General features: G+C 37.5%; 1 protein-coding gene across 1 annotated transcript in view; it reads right to left on the reverse strand.

Moving 5' to 3' along the window:
• The window catches only part of clasp1a (cytoplasmic linker associated protein 1a), a 218,541-nt gene that overhangs the window by 94,969 nt on the left and 99,426 nt on the right, over positions 1-24,146 (reverse strand). The window contains exons 10-19 of the mRNA XM_052029250.1: positions 21,342-21,412; positions 20,572-20,664; positions 16,586-16,731; positions 13,778-13,913; positions 10,600-10,670; positions 7,854-7,913; positions 7,230-7,307; positions 4,177-4,344; positions 2,746-2,795; positions 1,057-1,233 (exon numbers count right to left, since the gene is read on the reverse strand). Coding sequence (XP_051885210.1) covers positions 1,057-1,233; positions 2,746-2,795; positions 4,177-4,344; positions 7,230-7,307; positions 7,854-7,913; positions 10,600-10,670; positions 13,778-13,913; positions 16,586-16,731; positions 20,572-20,664; positions 21,342-21,412 — 1,050 coding nt within the window. The remainder of the gene's footprint in view (positions 1-1,056; positions 1,234-2,745; positions 2,796-4,176; positions 4,345-7,229; positions 7,308-7,853; positions 7,914-10,599; positions 10,671-13,777; positions 13,914-16,585; positions 16,732-20,571; positions 20,665-21,341; positions 21,413-24,146) is intronic.

The raw sequence follows: 24,146 nt of genomic DNA on the forward strand, positions 1-24,146 counted from the left end.
CATTTTCCACACAGAGTGATGGGTATATTGATCGAGCTGCCAGAGGAAGTGGTAGTGGCAACTAAAATTAAAATGTTTACAAGACATTTGTATAGGTACCTTGATAGGAAAGGTTTAGAGGGACATGAGCCAGCTGTAGGCAAATGGGACTAGCTTGGTTGGCACCTTGGTTGCTGTAGACAAGTTGGGCTCAAAGGCCTGTTTCAGTGCTCTAAAACTATGATTCTGTGCTAAATGTTATGGATTATAGACTTGTAATATCTCAAGTTCTGAGCATTTTTCAGAAATGTATGGAGTGATCTAATACGATCTTATAAGAACAATTCATACCTCACTAATTATTGCATTTGCCGTCTAATTATACAGTACATGGCCATCAAACTTTTTCAGAATTTTATTCAAGTATAGTTACTTTTTCTGTCCATGCCAATGGTTTCCGCATTCTGGATTTTAGAGAAAAAAATCAGCAGACTGCTATTCATGAAAATGAAATCCTAAAAAATGAAATCACCTTTGAGTGCATAAGCAAAACTTTACAGCTCCAAGAGCCAAAGTGCATACAAAAATAAACTGTGTAGATTTGGTACCATATTGTAATCAATTTTAATGAAACAATTCAAAAGATACTGAGGTTTCAAGATTTCATGAAAACAAATGGCAGATAAGCTATTCACTGTAATTGTCAAGCACAACACAAATAACTTAACCTGCAATGAGATACCAGTCACCATTGTTCACTTGACTGAAAACTTATCTCCTCCAAGTAAATGCATCACAAACCTTTGTCTTTTGGCTGATTTTGCATTTTCTACAGTCAATACCTTGGCTCTGAAACAGTCCTTTCATACATGGTTGTTTGAGGAATTGAATCCAAACGAAAAATTCCCTCAAAAGCACACTGATGTTTCTAATTCAAGTTTTGTATGTGGTTCCAAATTCAAAAATCAAACACACTTTACACCATTTCCTAGAAATACCTTGAATTTCCTAGCTGCCATATTATGGAATTAGGAAAATGATCAGTTCCAAGAACTATGTGGTTAACTTAGTATTTACCTAGGGAAGCATAGGATCCCGGAGGTAAAGCTGCAGCCGAGCTAAAATGTCCAGGTGCGTTGCTTGGAGTTGCAGTTAAACGTGACTTGGCGTTAGCAGCTGCATTCACATCAATGTCACTGCGAGAGCGTTGCAGAGCACCCGTGTTGGATACAGACTTTCCACTAACTGTAGAAGCTTTAAACCAGTAACAGAAAACAAATGCATTAAAATCTGTAGTAGCAATTTGTTTATCTGAAGAGTAACAAAACTGAAATATTTATCTCAGAAGGCTAAGAATAAAAGTAAAACACAAGTCATCAACCACTTTTCTGCAAAAGACTTAGTCTATCTTGCCTGAAGCTAACTTCAATGCCCTAGATGATTTATCAACAGAAGTCTGAAGTGAAGCCTTTGCCTGCTATAGAACAATCCTCTATTGACACTCGTGGCAAACAAAAAGAACCAACAAATCACTCGAGGACTTGATCCCACAAGATGAATCAGCTGAACCTTGGCTACATTTCATCTTATTCCTCAAGGATACTAACCCTTTGTTACACAACCAAGCTACTAGCCTCACTCTTGGCAGCACATCCAACTGCTGATCATATTCCAACTAAAAAACACCTTTTTCTGTCCTCTTAGGCATTCTAAATGCCTCAGGTAATCCTCTGGAATCTAAACAATCCGTCCTATCACTCTGTGATTCAACGATTCTTCTATAACTCATCATTGCACTATATTAAATAATTTCAATAATTAACGTTAATATTCACTTTAGACTTCAAACTGAATTTTCAGAACTGCACAAAATTAGGGGTGTAGGGCAAACAATTTATAATTTACAATGTACTATTGAAAGCATTATAATAATGACCTGTCAAAATATAAGAAATGAAAGTGAATGAATCAGTAAAACACATTTGCTTTAACTTATTGTACTCATTTGGAAGTAACATGACATTTGTAAGAAGAGAAATTGAAAAAATACCCAAAGATCTCAGCCCCTTTGCAACAGTGACCAGAATACATTCATTAATGAATCCAGTTAATGATGGATTTTTTTTCTCTATCAAAGAATGCCAGGTAAAATCAAAACTTATTGGTTCATTAATAAAAATTTAATCTTGCCAAGCATCACAAGTATTTGTACAATTATATGAACATCACTGCTCTTCTCGGCATCATTCCCCACACTCAAAGGATCTCTGAACTTTAAGGACAATGAGGTCAGCATCTTTGATGGAAGACCTTTTGACAAAGTCCCAAAAAATCAATAAAGTGAAAGCCCACGAGCTCCAAGTAATTACAGCAACTTGGATCTAAAAGTGGCTCATTAGGAGGAAGAAAGGATCATGATTAACAGCAACTTGTGAATGGAAGGAGCATTTGGAGATGACATGAAAGTCAGTAAGCTACCAAGCAGAATTAAAGTTCCAAATTAAAGTTCAGAGTATAAACAAGTGGGAAAAGTTTTGTAGCCACAAGTAAATTATTTCAATTCCAGTTTTGATAATTGAAGGGCACCATGAAATCCAGTGTAAAATTTGACAGGGATTAAAAACATCACTATTTATGTGAATGAAATTCTGGCAATCACAGGGTATCTGACAGGTAATTTGAGGGACTGGAAAAATGTACCCTACTCCAAGGAATCTTTCATTTTATGCTGGTTGATAACCAAACAAAAATAGTAGTACATCTTACCTCGTGATACTGTGCTTCCAGTTGGACTTCGCTTCGTGGACAGGGGCCGACTATCAGAAGAACCAGATACATGTGATCAAATTCTGCTAATATATGTTTTTTTACACATGAAGCATATATTTATGCTTAAGCAAGAATTGGCCATCTGGTTCTTTGAGCATGCTCCATCATTATTTAAGATTATGGCTGATCTTTTACCTCAACACCAAGTACGATTATTACTTCCCTCAATTTCCTTAATATCAGAAAATCTATCAATCTCGGTTTTGAATGAACTCAATGACTGAGCCCCACAGCCCTCTGTTGTAGAGGGTTTCCAGGATTTTACTATCAGCTAAATGAAGAAATCCCTCCTCTTCTCAAACTACACATTACTCACAAACTGTGCCCCCTTGCTCGACTCCATGGGCAGGGAAAACGTACTCCCTGCATCAAGCTTGTCAAAGTCCTTTAATAATTTTGTAAGTTTTGATGAGCTCTCCTCTCATTCTTAAAAAAATTCTCAGTCCACTCAACTTCATCTCACATGGAAATCCCACCTAACATCCCTGGAATCAGTCTAGTGAATTTTTACTACACTTCCTCTAATGATAAATACATCCTTTTTTGAGAAGACCAAAACTGGACAAAGTATTCCAGATGTGACCTCACCAAGGCCACACACAGATGCAACTTCTTCACTCCTGTAATCAAAACCCACTTGTTATAAAAGCTAACATACCAATTGGCATTACAATTACCAGATGCACCTCCATTTTGGCCTTCAGTGATTGGTGTACAAGGTCCAGCTCCATTTGAACATCAACCCTACTCAATCACTCACCATTTAACAAATATTCTGCCTTTGTTTTATTCAATGAACTGAATAACCTCACATTTTTTCCCCATTTTATTCCATCTTGACTGTATCCTACTGAAGATCCTTTACTTCCTCCTCTGTAATCACTATTATCCCACCCAGTTCAATATCATCAGCAAACCTGAAAATATATTTGGTTCTCTCAGCCTAATCATTCACAAATTCTGAATAGCTTGGCCCAATTTTTGATTCCTGTAGCATCCCACTTGTCCCACTCTGCCAACATGGTATAATCCTTATATTTCTATTCTTTGCTTTTTGTTCGATTTTCAATTCTCTATCCATCTTGGTATATTACCCCTGATTCCACCCACTCTAACCATGTTTACAAACATACTGTGAGGACTTCATAGATGGCTTCCTGAAAATCCAAATACACTGCATTCACTGGTTCATCGTTAAGAGTAACTCATGCCTGATTCAAAGTGCAAACTTCAAATTTTACTCGATGTGGCAGACAAACCAAGTTGACATTACTTTGTACTGCTTGCACAAGTTGTACTTCAATAACTTCCAATTTTAAAGGTTGTACCATTTTTAAACTTTGAATGCTGGTATACCATGGTTCTTACTTTAGGCTTTCTTGAGAACTAGATGACGAGCGATCAGACTGAGGCAAGGAAACAATGCTGTCTGAATTTTTCAAATGGGACTGCAGGGGCTTCTGGTAGGCAGGTTCCAATGAATTGAACAAAACTTCAGCTTCTCTGCTAAAGTGGCTGTGAAAATCCCAATACACTCTAAAAAGTGGAAGACAAAAAGAATACTGAATTAGCACCCATCATAGTCTGCCTTCAGAGTTGAAATATGAGCTGGAATTAGCAAAACTAATACACGCTAATAAATTTGTTAACTGCCAAAAGCTCCAGTAAAAGGGAAGGACAAGCAACACAAAAGCGAGGTGCCAAGGTGCTTCGCTCATTGCATAAAATGGGCATCAAATACCAAATATGCCACCCAGTCCTTCTTTCCAGAGACTAATCCTGAGGGGTGGAGGGAAGGGGATATGTGTAGAGAAGGTAGAAGTGTTTTGGAAGATGGAGGACTGGAGTTATTTTTTTTTAAAAAAAGGTATTCGGTATTTTTAGATCACTGGCAAGTTAGAAACTGGAGAATACTGGGGAGTCATTTTCATGCACAGGATGGAGACAAAGAATTTAGGTAAGTTACTTAACTTTCAAGCATTCCTGTTCTTCACTGCAGTACCAAAACCATAGGTCCAGGACTTCCCAATTACTGTGCCCCCAGGACAACACAATTCAAGCTCCCTTCCAAAGCTCCATAAGCAGTGCTACATAGAGAAACAACATCATCCCACAGCCCAGATACAGAAACCACGTCAGGGTCACAAAGGTGGCTGACAGCAGAGAACATAGAACAGTACAGCACAATACAGGCCCTTCGGCCAACAATGTTGTGCCGACCCTTAAACCTCGCCTGAGACTATCTAACCCCCTCTTCCCACATATCTCTCTATTTTAAATTCCTCCATATGCTTATCTGGTAATCTCTTGAATTCGACCAATGTACCTGCCTCCACCACCACCCCAGGCAGCACATTCCATGCCCCTACCATTCTCTGGGTAAAAAACCTCCCTCTGATATCTCCCTTGAACTTCCCACCCATTACTTTAAAGCCATGCCCTCTTGCATTGAGCATTGGTACCCTGGGAAAGAGGCGCTGGCTGTCCACTCTATTTCTCTTAATATTTTGTACGCCTCTATCGTGTCTCCTCTCATCCTCCTCCTCTCCAAAGAGTAAAGCCCTAGCTCCCTTAGTCTCTCCTCATAATGCATACTCTCTAAACCAGGCAGCATCCTGGTAAATCTCCTCTGCAAACATTTGGTTGATTTTTCCAAATGACATTAAGTAACCTGCAAATGGACATTACTGTGTAACTCTAGGATAGAAAACTTAATTGCACAATGCTAAAGCAAGCATTATACAATTGAATAGTTCTTATTACAGAAAATCATCAAAAATAGATATGGAATGGGGTGCGGAGGGCAGATGTGTTGCAATACTTCCCCTCAGATTGGTGAGACATTTAAGCACACCCAAATAGTGACCACCTAAACAACCTATGCTAAGACAGACAAGTCACAGCACCAAATCTAAGCTCCAAAGGAAAGGAAAAAGACTTTTACCACAGCTACCTTCGCTAAACTTCTAAGATTTTGATAATTCAAAAAAAATTAATGCTGTGTTTTTAATAGTTTTTAAATGTTTCTGCGAAACCTTAATGGCTTAAAAAGCTGCAGGTAGGGCATTGTCAGCTTGTTTCAGGGAGCAGCTTCACCAGCGAGTTCTTCAAGGCACTGTCCCTTTTGAGGACTCCTTACTGGACCCCCGATACTCCAGGCTAACAAGATGGGCCCTCCAAATCAAGTAGGTTCTGAATAGGACAAATGGGGGCGGGTGAACAGTGCTGGTCAAATCTGAATCAGTATTTGGAATGTTCATTAAATTGAGAGTGCACATATACATAGGTTTCACAGGTCTTTTTTTGAGCAACAGTACACAGATGCTTATAAGTACAAAAAATCCATTATGTGCGAAGTTTTATTTTCATATTCAAAACAAAAGCTGTATCCATTATAGAGCACTCTTGAAAGATAATAAAAAAAAGGGACAAGAATTTTGCATGGACCTCTGTGGCATCTATTTACTGATTCCTTGTTATGTGCATTTTTTTGTTTTTTTATTTATATATATAATAAACCTGATTGAAATGAGGTGAAAGCCAGAAATATTGACTGCAATTAACCACAGCAACAAACAAGAGCAAATCCTGGAAATTTTAGTAAATGTCCATCCACGTCCGATTACAGTAGGAATGGCCAGAGAGAAATCAGGAACATGAACCTCACTACTTTCTCCTTGCCACAGAGACTGAAGCAACAGCTGTGCCCCTCTGACTAGCCCAGCTGAAGTCAACTAACTCAGCAAAAGCAAAGTAAAACTTACCATCATTCTCATTACTATTGCCTTTGTGAATTTAGTCTTAAAACATCAGCAAATTGTGGCTGCTGTATAGAATGTATGCAGCAAATCAGTATTTCCTTAATACCACCTTCTTTCCAATAACTAAAAGAACAAATATTTCAGAACTGCATGACCAGGAAAGATTTTCTCAGGTTATACTGTACATCATTCTAACTCAGCTTTATAATCACAATTTCTTCGATAATCACTGGGTTAAAAGCCTTGAATTCCTAGTCATGACAATGAAAAATGCCACCTTTGACTTTTAAAGAAGAAAGTTGGTGGATGGATGGTGGGAAAGAACATAGCTTTTAATATGGACACTTCTCAGCAATTCTTGCCACACCTAATATTTATGAGAAAAGATCCAAAGTTTGGTCAAAATTGTAATACAGTCTGTACTGACAAGCACCCTCAAAACCAGTTTTCTATCCCCCTCCTTCTGTTCAGAGGTTTAACAATCAGTAAACTAAGGCAAATAAAACATTCCATAAAGTCAAAATCAATCCTGACTAAACATAGAAAGCATTTTGTTAAGTAACATTTAATGAATAGTTTCTTCATGTGGATTTTAACAAGTTAATAGCAAGTAAATTAAATGTCATTATGGTAATGTCAGAAAGTTTAAAAACAACTTACTTTCGAGCTTCTAGTCTAACTTCTGAATCAGCATCATGGATACCCTTCTTTATTGTTTCAGCCAGAAGTGATGAATGTCTAACAAGAGAGAACAGCTTTACTAAAACCCAAAATGTTTCATCACAAAACTAGCAGCTCAGTTGCACCACTTTACAGAGATATTACTGTGCAAGATGATCACTATTGTATTTGAGCACAATAAGCAGCATAATCCTTCTCAAGTTCAACTTAATGCCATACAGCCTTTTGAAAATAAAAGGGGGTGAAGTTTCATAATACATTTTCAAGGGCTTTCCTTCCATTACTATGGAAACTGGACATTCATTGCTCTTACCAGTTGACTTATTTAAATATTTAAATCCTCAAGTACCTCACTATTCTAAAGAACATTCTGTTTTTCCACTAACAAACATCAGCCAACTAAATTCATGTATTTACAAATGTATTTGTCGCCAATGCACCTCCCACCTACCATTTCATTTATCATTTAGCTGTATGGATATTCAAGAGTTTGACACAATTGTGCAATTTTCTATTTTAAACTATGCTTACTAGTAACACCCAAATAACTTGTAGTCTGTTCAGTTGAAAGGCAGAGAACTTATTCCTTGGTTGTTTACTTACTTTTCTAATGAATGCGTTTGCCATTCCAGCAGCAACCTTTCCAAAAATTCAAATGAACGCCTATCAAAAAACAAAATTAGTTTGTTAATGGAAAACACCTGCAAGTAGAAAAGATTCAACATTTCAAATATAGACATTAATTATATATCTCTATATAGCCCATTACTTAGATGTTTTTCAAAAATTAAATGAAATGTGCCTGAAGTCTGTGGTTTATTGTCTAGAAATGATTAGAGGAACTACATATAATGTCACACATGTAGCTATTTTAAAAGCATTCACAACTTGAAATCTGTTTCACAGATTTATCAATCAAGCATAATTGTGCCAAATAATTAGATCAAACCATGGAACTATATTGACAGTAGCAGCATTGTTGAATTGCACTGGAATGAAAGCCAGTTAATTACTTATCCAGGGCTCTTAAAGTTCCACTAAATAAGCAAGGGCTTCGGAAGAAGATTTTTTTTGCAATTTTGAGGTTTTAAGTAGAACACCATCCCCTTTGGTCCCCTTGCACAATGGTGATAGAGCTTTTGGAAGAGGAGGGTGAAAGAATTAAGATAAACTTTGACAATAGTTGTGGGAAGAGGAAATTTTCCAAAATTTCTTTTTCTGACAGATCAGTTTTTGATCTGGCTCTCAGCCTCTTCCAAAATTGGCTTCTGTAAAACAGAGGATAGATATATATATTACACACACACACACGCACGCGACAAGTACAAAATATTGCAAATGCAATGGAAAGGATGGATACAGCTTTAGATCTTCTCTTGAACAGCATATTAGGTTTATTTGTAATTGGTCCATGATGTGGTTAATGTTTGCATCCATGATTGATTTCTGAAAGCTTCTTACTTTTTTTAAAAAACTAAAACAAAGGGATGCCAGTTGGAACAGCAACTCCTAGAACAGTTGTCAGCATTTCTCAAACCCAAGTGTGAAATATTCACTACACCAAGAGAAAGCAAACATACTCCCACAGGAAATCTGTATTATTGTTGAAGAACACATCATATTAGTGTTGAAAATATAATTCAAAAAAATTTAATACCAGAATCAAAAAGCAAAAGCCAACATATGTTGGAAATCTGAAATGAAAACAGAAAATGCAGGAGATACTCGGTAGGTCAGGAACCATCCATAGACAGGGAAGCAGAGTTAATATTTCAGGTCAGTGACCTTTCATCAGAACTAGGAAAAGTCAGAAATAAAAAAACATTAAGCTGTGGAGAAGGGGGAAGTGTGGAGAGAAAACAAAGAGATTGTCTATGTTAGGGTAGAGACCAACAGAAGTTAAATGACACAACTGGCAGTGTTGCCAACTGAAAGTGGATGGTGATGGTTTGTTAGCCATAAGTAATCAGTCTGGTGCAGATATCAATTGAAGATGATGAATGTGAACAGAGGATAAAAAATTAGGTGTGCTGGACTGTGAGACAACGCTGCCAATGCCAGAAATCTGAAAATGCTGGAAATACTCAGCAGATCAGGCAGCATCTGTGCAGAGTGAAAAATGGTTGATGTTTCTAGTTGATGAAATTGCCAGTTGTGATACAAAGGAAAGGCTGTTTATCTGACACTATTGGACTCCTCAAAATAGTAATGTGCTCAGCTGGAAATTGTGATGTTCAAAGCTAATTTTGGACTTTGTTGGAGCAAGAGACCGAAGACTTGGCTCAGAATGGAGTGGGGTGGGGAATTAAAATGAGAATTACAAATTTTAAATCAATCATGATTCCTTGTTAATTACCACACTATTGAAAGATGGAGGAAGAGGGTGAAACTAGGGAGGTGCAGCAAGAGAGAAACAGAGGGAAATGGGAAGGAAAAGAGAGGAGAGGAAAAGGTGAACTGAGGAAAAATGAAAGTAAAAGAAAGGAAGGAGCAAACAGAAGAGCGGGTTTGTGAGAAAGGTCTGAAAAAGAATTGCTTAATCTTTCATAGCACATGGTTGACGGAGGGGAAAATTTCTGGTCATTCACTAGCATGTCAAACAGTTCAAGAGAGTTAAGTGTTGAGTAAAAGATGTGTGGCTTTATCCTACACCTGCAAAGTGGCACATTGTTTCTGAATGTTGCCAGAAAGGACAGTATCTGGGTAAGAAAAGCAAAGCAGGCCAAGGAAAGGCACTGGGGTGGTGGTGGTGGTGGTGATGAGAGGAATCACAGAGGAATGAGAACAGAAGCCATTATTGATGGTTCTGCTGCTACAACTGGATACACAAGATGGAACCAGACATACAAGTTTTCATTCAACTGACTAGCAGTGGATAGGCATGAAATAGGGTGGTGCAGTTAACTTTGTCAAAGGCTACATAGAGCTTTAAATGGATGGATAAGTGTAATAGAGAGATCCCAACAAATAGCTTTTAGCACGAATAGTAAAAGGACTTTCAGCCATTTTATTTCGTTGTCTCAAGCACGTGCTGCTGAGGTTGCTCAAAACTTGAAACAATTTGGTGCAGCAAGCTATACTCAATCATAGACAAATTTTAACAGTGTTCCTAAAATTAGTGTAGCACCCTACATGCTTATGCATCGGTGCCTAATGTCCAACTCTGGCAATTCTCTTATGTACGTGGAGGTCCATAGCTTCAATATTAGCAGCTGGTATATCTTCAATGAGCATGCTCATAAACTCAAAACTTTAATATCCTTAGCCTTCATATCTCACCAATGAGCAAAACATCTTTTTCCCCAAAGCAATTCATCATAGTAATAAAGCAAAACAGATTAAAACATACCTCCGAACTGCCACAGACTTTGATGCACAGTTGCTTGAGATAATAGGTATTAATCTATGGAAGTGGGTATGCTGGAAAAGATTTTTTTAAAAAAAGATTAAATTAGGACATAGCAATTATTATAATTACTCCTTGGCATAAGTTGGGATAACATTTTCTTTTAAAAAAAACTACAGTTTGGCTAACTTTCCATGCCCACCAACTCCTCAATAAAAATGGTTTCCACTCTTGAAATTTAAAAAATACTGATCTATAAAGATAGAAATTAAAAACTGCTGACAGATTTAACACTTGTTTTTAGAGGGACAGATAAACAGTGAGACGTTGTGAGCAAGGTGATCACTGTAATAATATTTCCTTTTCTCTACCATTAGTTTCATAAAATAATTGTGATCTACCCAATTTACAATAGCAAGGATCAAAAGTGTCTAAAAATTTCATTTCAGCAAAATGGCTGTTAACCACCATCCCATCTTCCCTTAGGAAAACAGGGTGCCGATATTGAAAACATCTTTTAAGAAAGTTAGTGGAATTGGAATATCATCGTCACATGTACCGAGGTACAGTGAAAAACCTGTCTTGCATACCGTTGATACACATCAATTCATTCCACAGTGTATTGAGGTAGTACACAGGGTAAAACAATACAGAATGCAAAATAAAGTGTAACAGCTATAGAGAAAGTGCAGTGCAGGTGGACAATAAGGTGCAAGGTCATAACATGTGCAAAACATTCTTCCAAAATGCCCATTATGTCCAGGAAAAAAAGTCTACCCTTCAAATCTTTCCTGACATGAAGCACATTTAACACCAAATCTGGTTTATGCCAAAAGATGTCCAATTATCAATTTTCAAAATTGGATTAAATATTCCACTACAATGCATTAATTCAGCCCAGACATTATTTTATCCAGAAAAATACTGATATTTTGATTGTAAATTTTTTTTAAATATATATATATATATATACACACACTCCTGAATTTTAGTCTTCCATTTACCATATAGAACCCTACAAATTCTGAAAAGGACATGACAGATTTGATGCAGAAGAGATGTTCCTATTGCGGGGAAATCCAGGACTAGGGTTTAGAAACTAACAAAGCAGGCTATTTAAGACCAAAGTTAAGGAGAAATTTCTTCTCCCAACTATGATATATATGATAATATATGCAAGAAAGAGTTACATTGTTCTTAAGGCCAGAGGGATCAGGGGATAAGGGAACAAAGCTGGGATGAAGTACTGAATTTGGATGATCAGCCATGATCATATTAAATGGCAGACTTGAAAGGTCAAATGGTCTACTACTGTTCCTAATTTCTATGTCTCAATTTTATATAAAAATTCATCTAATTCCCCCTCCATTCCCCAAAATTTATTTCCATCCCTTTTTTTTCCTGTAAATTCATTAACTCCTTGGTCTGCTTTGATTATTTCAGAGTTTGGCCAGTCTCCAAAATCTTGCCAAAACATGAACAAGGGTAACCTGGCCATTAAGTTTCTGACAGCTTTTCAATATTGAGAAGTCAAGCTCAATCTTTGGATGGAGTCAGCCACTTGCTCCCTAAGCCTCCTTTGCCATTTAATAAGATCATCACTGATCTGATCGCAACTTTAACTCCACATTCCCATCTAGCTATGACAACCTTTCACCAATTCACCTCATCTAGTATCTATCTACCTCTGTCTTAAAAATATTCAAAGAATCTGCTTTCTTTGCCTTTTAAGGAACAGAACTCCAAATACTCCTATTCAGAGAAACAAATTGCGCCTCATGTGGCTGAAATGAGCAGACCCTTAATTTTTATTTTTGAAGTGATCCCTAATTCTAGATTTTCCCCATAAGAAAAAATATCTTCTGCATATCTACCTGTCAAGAACCTTCAGCATCTTAACAAATCCCTGCTTGAAACGCCAAAAGAAACAAGACTAAGCAGTCCAACCTTTCATCATAAGACAGCCTGTCCATTATAATGCTTTAACATCCTTTGTTTAATGAGACGACGAATGCTATACACAATAATGCTGATGTGGTCTTGCCAATTGACTATACAATTGAACAATGACTTCCCTAGATTTGTATTCAACTCCCTTAGCAATAAACAACAGCGAATCTCTCAAGCTTTCATTACTTGCTGTACCCATACACCAGCTTTTTGGGTTGTGCACTAGGATACCCAGATCTCTCTACACCAGAGTTCTGCGATCTCTCACCATTTAGATAACATGCAGCTTTTATCATCTTGACAAAATAGACAACTTCACATTGTATTTTATTTGCCAAATCCTTGCCCCTTAACTTAATCACTGGTAGACATCTCCACATACTCCCAGCAATGGTTGCTTGCAGAAGAGTTCTGGAACCCAGCTAATTTTCACTTCCCAATCAAAGATCATGAAACCCCATTGTGGCACTCCCCACCTCTTCATTCACAAGATTAATTAATTCAACAGGCCAGAATTCAAAAGTTGATGTTCTCAGTAATTTACTTTGTCACCAGAGGAAAATCTTGACACCCATTTTCTGAATAAATTTCATTTTGAATAATTAATATTTCCAGTGTAAGGTGTTAAACACGCATATTTATTACCAAGCAATTTTAAATGGGTTAGGCACAATTTCATTGTTTCTATATTTTACTGCTAACAAAAAACACAAAACACAAAACAAATTAGTGAAAAATTGGAACTCAGAACACAGCACTTTACTTAAAGCCAGATAAGGTTATTTTCAAAACTACTTGGGGGACGGTGGGGGCAGAGTTGTAGTTGAGTGACTGACTGTGGTAGCTGCCATATTGCTCAGTTAAACCACTAAGTGCATTAAGTTTGAAATAAATGAACAACTCAAATTTACTTCAGCAACAATGACAAATAAAAAGTTCCATGCACCATGAAGCTTATGGGTTCAATTAATAACACTTCTATTGCAGATAAATCACTGAATTATCATGAGGGTATGCAGCTTCAAAACAAAAGAAGACTAGAAGGGAAATTTCAAGGATTGTATGGAATAGCAAAAACTTATTTTGGCCCCAAAATTTCTTTTTGGTTGATGTGCTTTTTTTCATCAAACGTAGATTTTAGCCATTGGAAAGACATGCCTCATCAAACAGTCCATTTTGAGAAAAAAAAGAGTAATAATGCAGAAGGGCATTGCATATATTATAAACTTACTCGAATAATTAATCTGATAGCTGCTGTACCAGATGTGGCTATAACTTTGGCACTATTAGGAACAAGGTTGAATAGTGTTGGCATAATAGCTTCTGCACCATGATCAAACCGGTTTCCCAGAACAGATGAGAGATACCTAGAGAAAAGATTGATAATATAAGTTTTGGGGTGATGAAGCATTTGAAGAGATTAAGAACAAATCTCCATTTATAAATAACAATAAAAGTCTGCACAATTTCAATAACGCCACTTCAAACAACAGTTTCAAAATCATTTTTAAAATTGCACTCTTGGAAGCAGATCTCCTTTGCTGTCATTGTGTTGATGATGTGCTATGATGAGGGTATATTGATTATCAACATTAACTGATTTGCCAATACAAGATACGTGTACAGTTCTTTCAAGAAATAATTTATACTGTGTTCTTAACCTTAAAAAAAATACATCCCAAGACACTTTATAGATAGACTTGCAAAAATGAGCAATGGGAAAACTATCTTTCTCAAATAGTGACACAGGAGCTTTCATTTTAGCTTGGGGAGGTAGATAGAGCCTTAGCTTATTCATTCAGAAGTAAGTACTTCTGACAATGTAATATGTTAACATCAGCTGTTCCACTGAATAATGTCATCCTCGATTATGTACTTGTGGCTCATTTGAGAAGGGAAAACTCATAACCTACTGACACAAAGTGAAAAGTGCTACCGGTGAACGCAAGTGACGCATTAAACTGGAGAGAAAATCTTGCTAGCTGTCCTAATGTAAAAGTGGCCTCAAGTAACTTCCTGTCTTAAAAAGAACCATCCAGGCAAGTTTATTTAATGGCTCAATTTTTATTCAGTTATCATAATGTTGATAGCATTATTCGGTCTCTGTCAATTCTAGAACTTCAAAGTGGCATTGCAACACAAGCATCATCAAGAGGATATTATTGTATGAAAGAAAAAAAGCATAAAAGTTTGCCTTGCAGAAACTAAAGAGTAAAAATTTTTCTTCTGGGGCCATCAAGGAAAAGGAAACCTAGTCAGCAGTTCTTGAGAGAATGGAGTCAATGCTGTAGGAGGTGGGTCTGATGAATGAGATGATCATTGAGAGGATATGGGGAATAAAATGGGACTAACAACCAAAAGAATTTGGATAGTTTTGCTCCATGTTTTGAGAGGAACAGATATTTAAGGATAGAGAAGTCTTAATTGAGCTTGATGTGATATCAAATATGGTGATGGGAACTTTATACCAGGTAAGCATATGTCTGTTCTTTTATTCTCAGGTAGGAAACGATGGTTACATTGCAGGCGTGGATTGAAAGCAAATCTATAGGATGTTGAAAATTTTACTAAGACCAGCGATAAAAGGTAGAGTTGAAAAGGAGACTGAACAAATTAAATGAAGTAGTATCATAGCAATCTGAAGGACAAAAGGCTGTCAGGTAGTGACTTGAAATTGTGGTCACAAATGATTTGGGTTTCAGGGGTTTGATGGTTAGAGGAAGATCTCCTTCACATGACATAGATTAATAACAGGATTAGAAATGGGCAGGAAGGTAGCCAAGTGGCGAAGGATAAGAGGAATACTGGTAGTGATCGAGGCTGAAGGAAAGTGCACACTGGTGTTCCTCTGGATTAGTACCAGCATCAATGCACTTCATGATTTTTATTATGGACTTGAGTGCATCTAAATGCCATTTAAAAATTTGCAGACGAGTTAAAACATGGAAATATGCAAAATAGTGAGGACACAGGAATAGGTATTAAGGAAAACAAAAAAAAAGTGAGTGAAATGGTGAGACACATGCAAGGTGAAATTTTATACAATGTGGGTAGACATATACGATGGAAATAACACTGAACTTTCATATAACACTGGTTCAACCACTACTGGGGAATTGTATCCCTTTCTGGCCAATGCATTTTAAGGAGAATGTGATCACCTTTGAAGGGTACAGAAAAGAGAGACTAGAATGCTTTTAGGGATGAAGGATTTGAGCTCCAAGATTGGAGAAGCCAGTGTTGTTCTCTTTAAAGCAGTGAATACTGAAAGAAGATTTGATAAAAATATCGAAAAATCACAATCAGACAAATTGAATGAAAGACCGTTCCCATTGGCATAAAGTTCAAAAACCAAAACACAAATTTAAAGTGATTGACAAAAGGACCAAAGGAAAGCTTTCATTTAGTAATTATGATCTGAACTGCACTATATGAAAGGATGGTAGAAGCTGTCAATCATGGCTTTCAAAAAGAAACTGCTATAATACTGAGGAGAAAAAAAGATTCAGAATTTTGGGAAAAGGAGTTGGAGAATCTGACTAGTTGGATGGTTGTTATAACAAATTGGTTGGTCTCCATGAATCAAAAGACCTCTCTTTTTATGCTAAAATGATTCTATGATTTTATGTCATTAGAAGTTAAAATGATGGTTGAATGCATGCATGGAATAATGGCTAGAGATCTTCAAGGTAGAGAGGCAGAAAAGTGAATTCAGAGTAAGTATAAAAGGAACCATGATGATGAGTAAAATGTTTAATGATGTATTCACAATACAAAGCCTAGGGGGATGTCTGGAGGGAAGGTTGGGGTTGCAAGGTTAGGGAAACAGAAAAAGAGAAATGAACTATGGTTTGTACATCCAACATGAAGGTTGTAAACTTGCTTGGCCAAACCTAAGCATCATGAAGCAAAGCAAAAACACATCAAAAAAAGTTAAAATTCAGTGATATTGTTAATAACAAATTACTAACGTCCATTGCAAGTTACAAGGTTTATTGCCCATTTCATTTTGTCTATTTCAATATATTTCATGACTTACCCTAATGTTATACAGGCTTCACGCACGACTTGAGATCGCAGATCTTTTGCTGATAATTTGAATGCACCATCTAAAAGCCGCAGATGTTGAAAGAACGATTCGTATTCTGCTGCCCCACCCATTAATAGAGACCTAATCTTTTTAAGCTGCAAGTGAGAATTGTTTTATATGTAAACTATTTGTATTTTTGAGGCAAAGTTAGCAAAAAGAAAATTAAAATGAAGTAAGATCATTCAATGTCTGGACAACATTTCAACAGGGCACATCCACATCAATCACTTAAAGTACTGCATACATCCTGGCAAATGAACTTCAAATCTTCTATTTGTTTGCATGTCTTCAATATTCAAAACGCCAAGCCCGTCTCTACATAATTCTCTTGCTCAGTCGTGGACATAAAATAGAAAGACACAAAATAGGAGCAGAAAGGTGGGCATTTATAGCCCTTCAAGCCTGTTCCACAATTTAATACCATCAAGACTGATCAATTATTTCAATGCTATATTCCTGCTCTTACCCCATACCCCTTCGCAACTAGAAATTATTTATCTTTCTTTAATATATTTAGCAACATAGCTTCAACAGCCCTTTGTGGTAGTGAATTCTACAGCTTCACCACCAAGGTGGTGAAAAATTTCTCCTCTTCTCAGTCTAAAACCTCTCCCACCATAACCCAGAATGTGATAACTTGTTCTAGACCCTCCAGTTCAGGGAAGCATCCACCCCACATCCAGTCTGTCTAATTTCATCAGAATTTTGCAAGCTTCAATCACATTCTCTTTCATTCTTCTGAACTTCAGTGAATACAAACTTAATCTCTCCCCATACTCCAGTCATATGATTCCAAGAATCAGTCTGGTGAACTTTCATTGCATTCCCTCTGGAGCAAGTATTCCAGATGCCTTCTTCATAACCTGTTGTGCTGCCTTCAGGAATCCTTGGACATGTACACCTAAAGTCCCTTCGTTTCTCAATACTCCCAAGGGCCCTAGCATTTATTGTAGATGTCCTATCCACATTAGTCCTCCCAAAAGGCATCACCTCACACTTATCATGATTAAATTCTATCTACCATCTCACCAACTCATCAGTATCATCCAAAAATGGTCAGTGGTGGTCCTACCAATCCACTCTTGGTGATGGACACTGAAGTCCCCAACCCAGAGTACTTTCTATATCCTTGATACCTTGTGCTCCTTTTAAACATTGTGGAACTTGAAGGAGCAATGATTCATCTGCTGAGGGGGATGGTAGGTGGTAATCAGGATTCACTCATCCATGGCTGGAACTTCATGGGATCTGGAATCAATGTTGGGAACTCCAAGGGCTCCTCCCTCCAACCTGTTTATCATTGTAATGCCACCACCGTTAAGTCTGTCCTGCCAGAGAGATACTAAATACCAAAGTATTATAATGGAGAATTCTAGCATGTTGTGAGGTAAGATTCTGTGAGCATGACCACTTCAGGCTGTAATTTGACTGGCACATGGAACAGTTCTTCTAATTTAAATTTTCTGAAGATTTTGCAAGGTCAACTCTGCTGGACATGATTTTGCCCGGTCAAAGTTTGCTACCCAGGCAGATACCAGGTAGCCCATCTGGTTTTATTCCTTCTGTCTGATAGTGAATGGTGGGGTCTGGAGTGATCTTCAGCATTTCAAATAACCAAATTAGGTTAAATTTATTCTGTTTAAAAAAATATCTTCCTTCCACAAGGCTGGGCTATTTGAGTAAGACACTAGCATGAACAGATAGGAAAAATCTTAACTTTTTTTGACGTACAGAGGGATTTTGTGCATAGCTCCCTGAAAGTGGCAACACAAAGGCAGTGTACAGCAAACTTGCCTCCATCATTGGGGCATTGATATAAAAGTTGGGAAGTCATGTTGCAGCTGTATAAAAATTTGGCCAGGCCACATTTGGAGTACTGCGTGTAGTTCTAATCACTACATTACAGGAAGGAGGTGGAGGCATTGGATAGAGTGCAGAAGAGGTTCATCCAGTTGTTGCCTGGATTAGCTGCAAGGAGAGGTTGTACAATCTTGGATTGTTTTCTCTGGAGTGTTAAAGGCTGAGGGGATAGAAATACATAAAATTAAGAGAGACGTAGATAGAGTAGATAGTCAAGAGTAATTTTTCCACCCCAGGATGGAACTGTCAAATACTGGAGGGCACAGCTTTAAGTTGAGAGGTGGAAAGTGTAAAGATGTTTCAAACTTTCCTTTTATTTTTACACACACACACACAAACACAGTGGCATGCAAAAGTTTGGGCACCTCTGGTCAAAATTTGTTACTGTGAATAGCTAAGCGAGTAAAAGATGACCTGAAGGCACAAAGTTAAAGATGACACATTTCTTTAATTTTTTTTTAGGAAGATTACTTTTTTATTTCTATCTTTTACAGTTTCAAAATAACAAAAAAGGAAAAAGGGCCTGAAGCAAAAGTTTGGGCACCCTGCATGGTCAGTACTTAGTAACACCCTCTTTGGCAAGTATCACAGCTTGTAAACTCTTTCTGTAGCCAGCTGAGAGTCTTCCAATTCTTGTTTGGGGGATTTTTTGCCCATTCTTCCTTGCAAAAGGCTTCTAGTTCTGAGAGATTCTTGGGCTGTCTTGCATGCACTGCTCTTTTGAGGCCTACCTACAGATTTTTGATGATGTTTGGGTCAGGGGACTGTGAGGGCCATGGCAAAACCTTCAGCTTGTGCCTCTTGAGGTAGTCCATTGTGGATTTTGAGCTGTGTTTGGGATCGTTATCCTTGTTGTAGAAGCGACCCTCTTTTCATCTTCAGCTTTTTTCTTGTTACAGACGGTGTGATGTTTGCTTCCAGAATTTGCTGGTATTTAATTGAATTCATTCTTCCTTCTACCAGTGAAATGTTCCCTGTGCCACTGGCTACAACACAAGCTCAAAGCATGATCAATCCACCCCCATGCTTAACAGCTGGAGAGGTGTTCTTTTCATGAAATTCTGCACCCTTTTTTCTCCAAACTTTCCTGCGTCCTCACCACAAAATTCAGTGTCATAAGTTTGCAAAGGAACATCTAAACAAGCCTAATGCATTTTGGAAACAAGTCCTGTGGACTGATGAAATTAAAATAGAACTTTTTGGCCACAATGAGCAAAGGTATGTTTGCATGCTACTGTACATACACTATGTTATTATATATATATATATATATATATATATATATATATATACACACATACACACACACAGAGTGGTAGTAGGCTCCTGGATTATGCTGCTGGGGAAGGTAGGTGGAAGCAGATAGATTTGTGACATTTAAAGGGCATTCAGATAGACACACGAACATGTAGGGAATGGAGGGATATGGATCTGGATCTTGTGCAGGCAGATGGGATTAGTTTAGTTTGGCATCATGGTCAGTATAGACATTGTGGGCTTAAGGGCCTGTTCCTGTGTTGTACTGTTCTATGTTTTCCACGTTTTATCTCAGTTACTGCCCAACTACTGATATCAGCATATGATCCAATGGGTCTCTGGGTTAGAGAAGGTAAATTGGCCAAAGTTATTGTTCAGACCACCGAGTAAAGAATTGTGCTCAACTCAATTGATTGCTCCAGTCTCAAAGTTAAACAAGCTACTGATACTCATCTTCAGGACCAACATATGAAAGATAGTTAAATGTATGAGATACTGCAATGAAACAGATACCCCATGCAGACTGCATGAGGCTTCGAGGAGGTCTAAATAAATAGTAGAAAAGGAAAACATTCTTGCCCTTTCTATAAGGTTAGTACCTATTACATTTTTGCACACCATTATCTGGACAAATGGAAGCATCTCGCACCAAAAGTGGTATTTACTTGTGTGACAATACTATTATTCAGTGCCAACACTTCACTTTACATAAAAGACACAAATTTCAAAAGCAAGCACATTTTTAAAAATGTATTCATGATTTCCAACAATCTTAACACATTAAAGAGAATACAGGAACTAGAAGTTCAAAAACTTACAGCAGCTACTCTCTGTTCCCAGTCATGCTTATCATCTGATAAAACTTCCCTAATTTTGTTGATGGATTCTTCAAGGTCTCTGTTGGAAAAGATCTAAATAAAAAGGCATCATTCAAGTTAGTGAGTTGCATCAGATGTTAAGATTATTTTTAAAGAAATTTTTTCTTAGTTTATTACTTTCATTCACCAAAAGGCAAGAAACAAAATTGAACCATGCAGGAACACATGACAAAAATAAAGTATAACATACTAACCCACTCATATAACCCCATTAATGTAGCAAAACTTCTCAAGGTAGTGCTACCGAAAACTGGATGACCAGCCTTAACAGGAGGGGTAAGTTAAACAGCCTCATAGAGACGGAAAATTATTAAACATGTACAAGTTCAAGAAAAGGATTCTGGGGCTGAAAGCCTTGGCAATGGTGGAATGATTAAAAGGCAAAAAAGGAAAGCATAGTCATTTGGATTGGTATTGGGTAAGAAGAAATAGCAGAGATGGCAAAGGTGAGACCACAGAATGATATGAAGTCAAGGACAGATACAAAAAAAATAACAGTATTGCTTAAGAGCAATTCCATTAATTTATTGCATTTCTGATCCTTAACAAAAAAAGGCCATAGATACAAAATGAAGAGCTTTTTGTCCCTGCAAGTCTTACAAAATAGTCTAAGTCACTTAGAATTAGCATACACATAAAACCTTCCAAGTAACAGATTTCTGGTTCTCAAAAGTACATCATTCAAAGAAAATAAGTCAATTCAAACTCACCTGAACCGTTGGTACTTCCTCAAATGCTCGGATAAAATCATCTTCATCGACAGCACCTGCAACTTCCTTGACTGTTGAGAAATAAGAAATAAACTGGTAAATGAAAGTGGTATTTGACGAAACAATAGTTTGACCTTTGAACTTCAGTAATGGTCTCTTTCTACGAAGCCACAAAATAAATATTTTAAAATATCAATTTAGAATTCCAATATTTGTTGATGATTAGTTTGCTCTCTTGAACTTTGTGCTCACCATGACAAGAAATTAATGTTGGGAAATGGAAACCATTCATTTTCAAGAACCTAATAATCTAACCAAATACTTGGTTCTCAACACCTCAACCATTACGATCACAGCTCTATGGACTTCATCCTTCTGCTCAATATACCAATGGCTTCTCAGAGTGAAGATGCTACAGCCTAATTAACAATCAACTTTGACTGAGGCAAAGGCCAATCCGATTTCACACGCAACACTTATAGGTGATGAATTCATAACATTGTTCTGATCTGGATTCAAGCGTAGGGACAGGAACTACAAGACCAAATTTTGTCCACTATACCATCTGCTCATAACAATTCTGAAATTGAAATCTAATGCAATACTTTCCAACAAACAGAAGTTACACCATAAGTATTAGGTGACAACATCTTGCATACAAAAGAAATATTACAACATTATCAGTGGTTTTCCAACTTGTGTGTGGGGAAAGCAGAATACCTTACAAACATTGACTTATGCTTGTGGTCCACTTCTTTAATGTGATTTGACAGCAACAACACCCGAGTTATTGGATTTTTACCTCTACCATAATTTTTCCATTAAAGGGTTAAATAAAGTTTTACATTATTTATAACCAATTAATATATATAATTGTTCACTAAAAAATTAATTCAATTTTGTAGTTTTAAACTTATACAGTCAACTGCATAATAAAAACTAGGGTACAACAGATGTATTGCAAATAATAATCTGACATTATATTTACAGCCTTCAAAACAACAGATAACAAAATTCACGATTACTTTATTTATTCATTCAAAATAATGGACCATCCATTATTAAAAATAACTCAAAGCACGTCTGTTGATGTGAGTACAGAGACTCCCATGTTGAGGTGCCACGAGAACTCCTTAAATTCATACATCAGATTTGCATTCTAAAAGAGAACAGCCTGTTTAAATTGAAGTAACACTATCCTCACTTTCAGTTGCATCTTTTAGCAGGATGCCCAGAACTATTCTATTCTATTCTACAAATCTGCTCCCAAAACAACTCAGTTTTGCTCCCACCACCAGTCATTTTGGTGATTATATTAATGGAATAAAACTTAATGCATTGCAGAATCTGAGCTCTAAATAAACCATGTTAATAATTATTGTTGTATCAACAGCATTAAAAGGTTAATTAGTCATTTACCCTGTTCACAAGATCACAAGACAAGGGAGCAGAAGTAGGCCATTCGGCCCATCAAGTCTGCTCCAAGGAAAAGGGAAAAAAGAAAAAGAAATGAGAAATGGGGGGGAGGAGGAAAAAAAAATATTCTAATCCCAATTTCCGGCCTTATCCCCATATCCCTTGATACCCCGACTATTTAGATATCTATCTATCTCTTCCTTAAACGGCTCCAATGATCTGGCCTCCACTGCTGTACCTGGCAAGGAATTCCACAAATTAACCACCTTCTGGCTAAAGAAATTTCTCCTCATCTCTGTTTTGAAACTGTACCCTCTAATTCTAAGATTCTGCCCTCTGGTCCTGGACTCACACGCCAAGGAAAACAGCCTAGCCACATCTACTCTGTCCAGTCCTTTCAACATTTTAAATGCCTCTATGAGATTCCCTCTCATTCTTCTGTACTCCAGTGAGTACAATCCAAGAGCCAACAAACGCTCATCATACGTAAGCCCTTTCATTCCGGGAATCATCCTCGTAAATCTCCTCTGAACCCTCTCCAACATCAGCACATCCTTCCTACGATATGGGGCCCAAAACTGTGCAGTGTTCCAAATGAGGCCTCACTAGTGCCCCGTGGAGCCTCGTCAACACTTCCTTACTTTTATACACTATACCTCCCGAAATGAATGCCAACATAGCATTCGCTTTATCACCGATCCGACCTGGTGATTAACCTTTAAGGTATCCTGCACAAGTACCCCCAAGTCCCTTTGTACTTCTGTACTTTGAATTTTCTCTCCTTCTAGATAATAATCTGCCCATTTATTTCTGTTTCCAAAGTGTACAACGGCACATTTCTCAACATTGAATCTCATCCGCCATTTCCTTGCCCATTCCCCTAAACTATCTAGGTCTCTCTGCAACCTTCCTGTCTCCTCAATACTCCCTACTCCTCCACCTATCTTGGTGTCATCCGCAAACTTAGCCACAAAACCATTTACTCCATCATCCAAATCGTTAACGTACAAGGTAAAAAGAAGCGGCCCCAACACTGACCCTTGCGGAACACCACTAGTAACCGGTAGTCAACCAGAACAGGATCCTGTTATTTCCACCCTTTGCTTCCTGCCAGCCAGCCATGCTCCACCCATTCTGTTATCCTACCTGTAATTCCATGACCTCTCATCTTATTAATCAGTCTCTTATGCCGCACCTCGTCGAAGGCCTTTTGAAAGTCTAAATACACAACATCTACCGCCTCTCCCTTATCCACCCTACCTGTGATTTCTTCAAAAAGCTCCAATAGGTTGGTCAGGCAGGATCTTCCCTTCACAAAACCATGTTGGCTAAGACCTATCTTGCCTTGCACCTCTAGGTATTCCATAAACCCATCCTTGAGGATAGATT

Source organism: Pristis pectinata, chromosome 1, assembly GCF_009764475.1.
Source record: "Pristis pectinata isolate sPriPec2 chromosome 1, sPriPec2.1.pri, whole genome shotgun sequence".
Classification (NCBI taxonomy): domain Eukaryota; kingdom Metazoa; phylum Chordata; class Chondrichthyes; order Rhinopristiformes; family Pristidae; genus Pristis; species Pristis pectinata.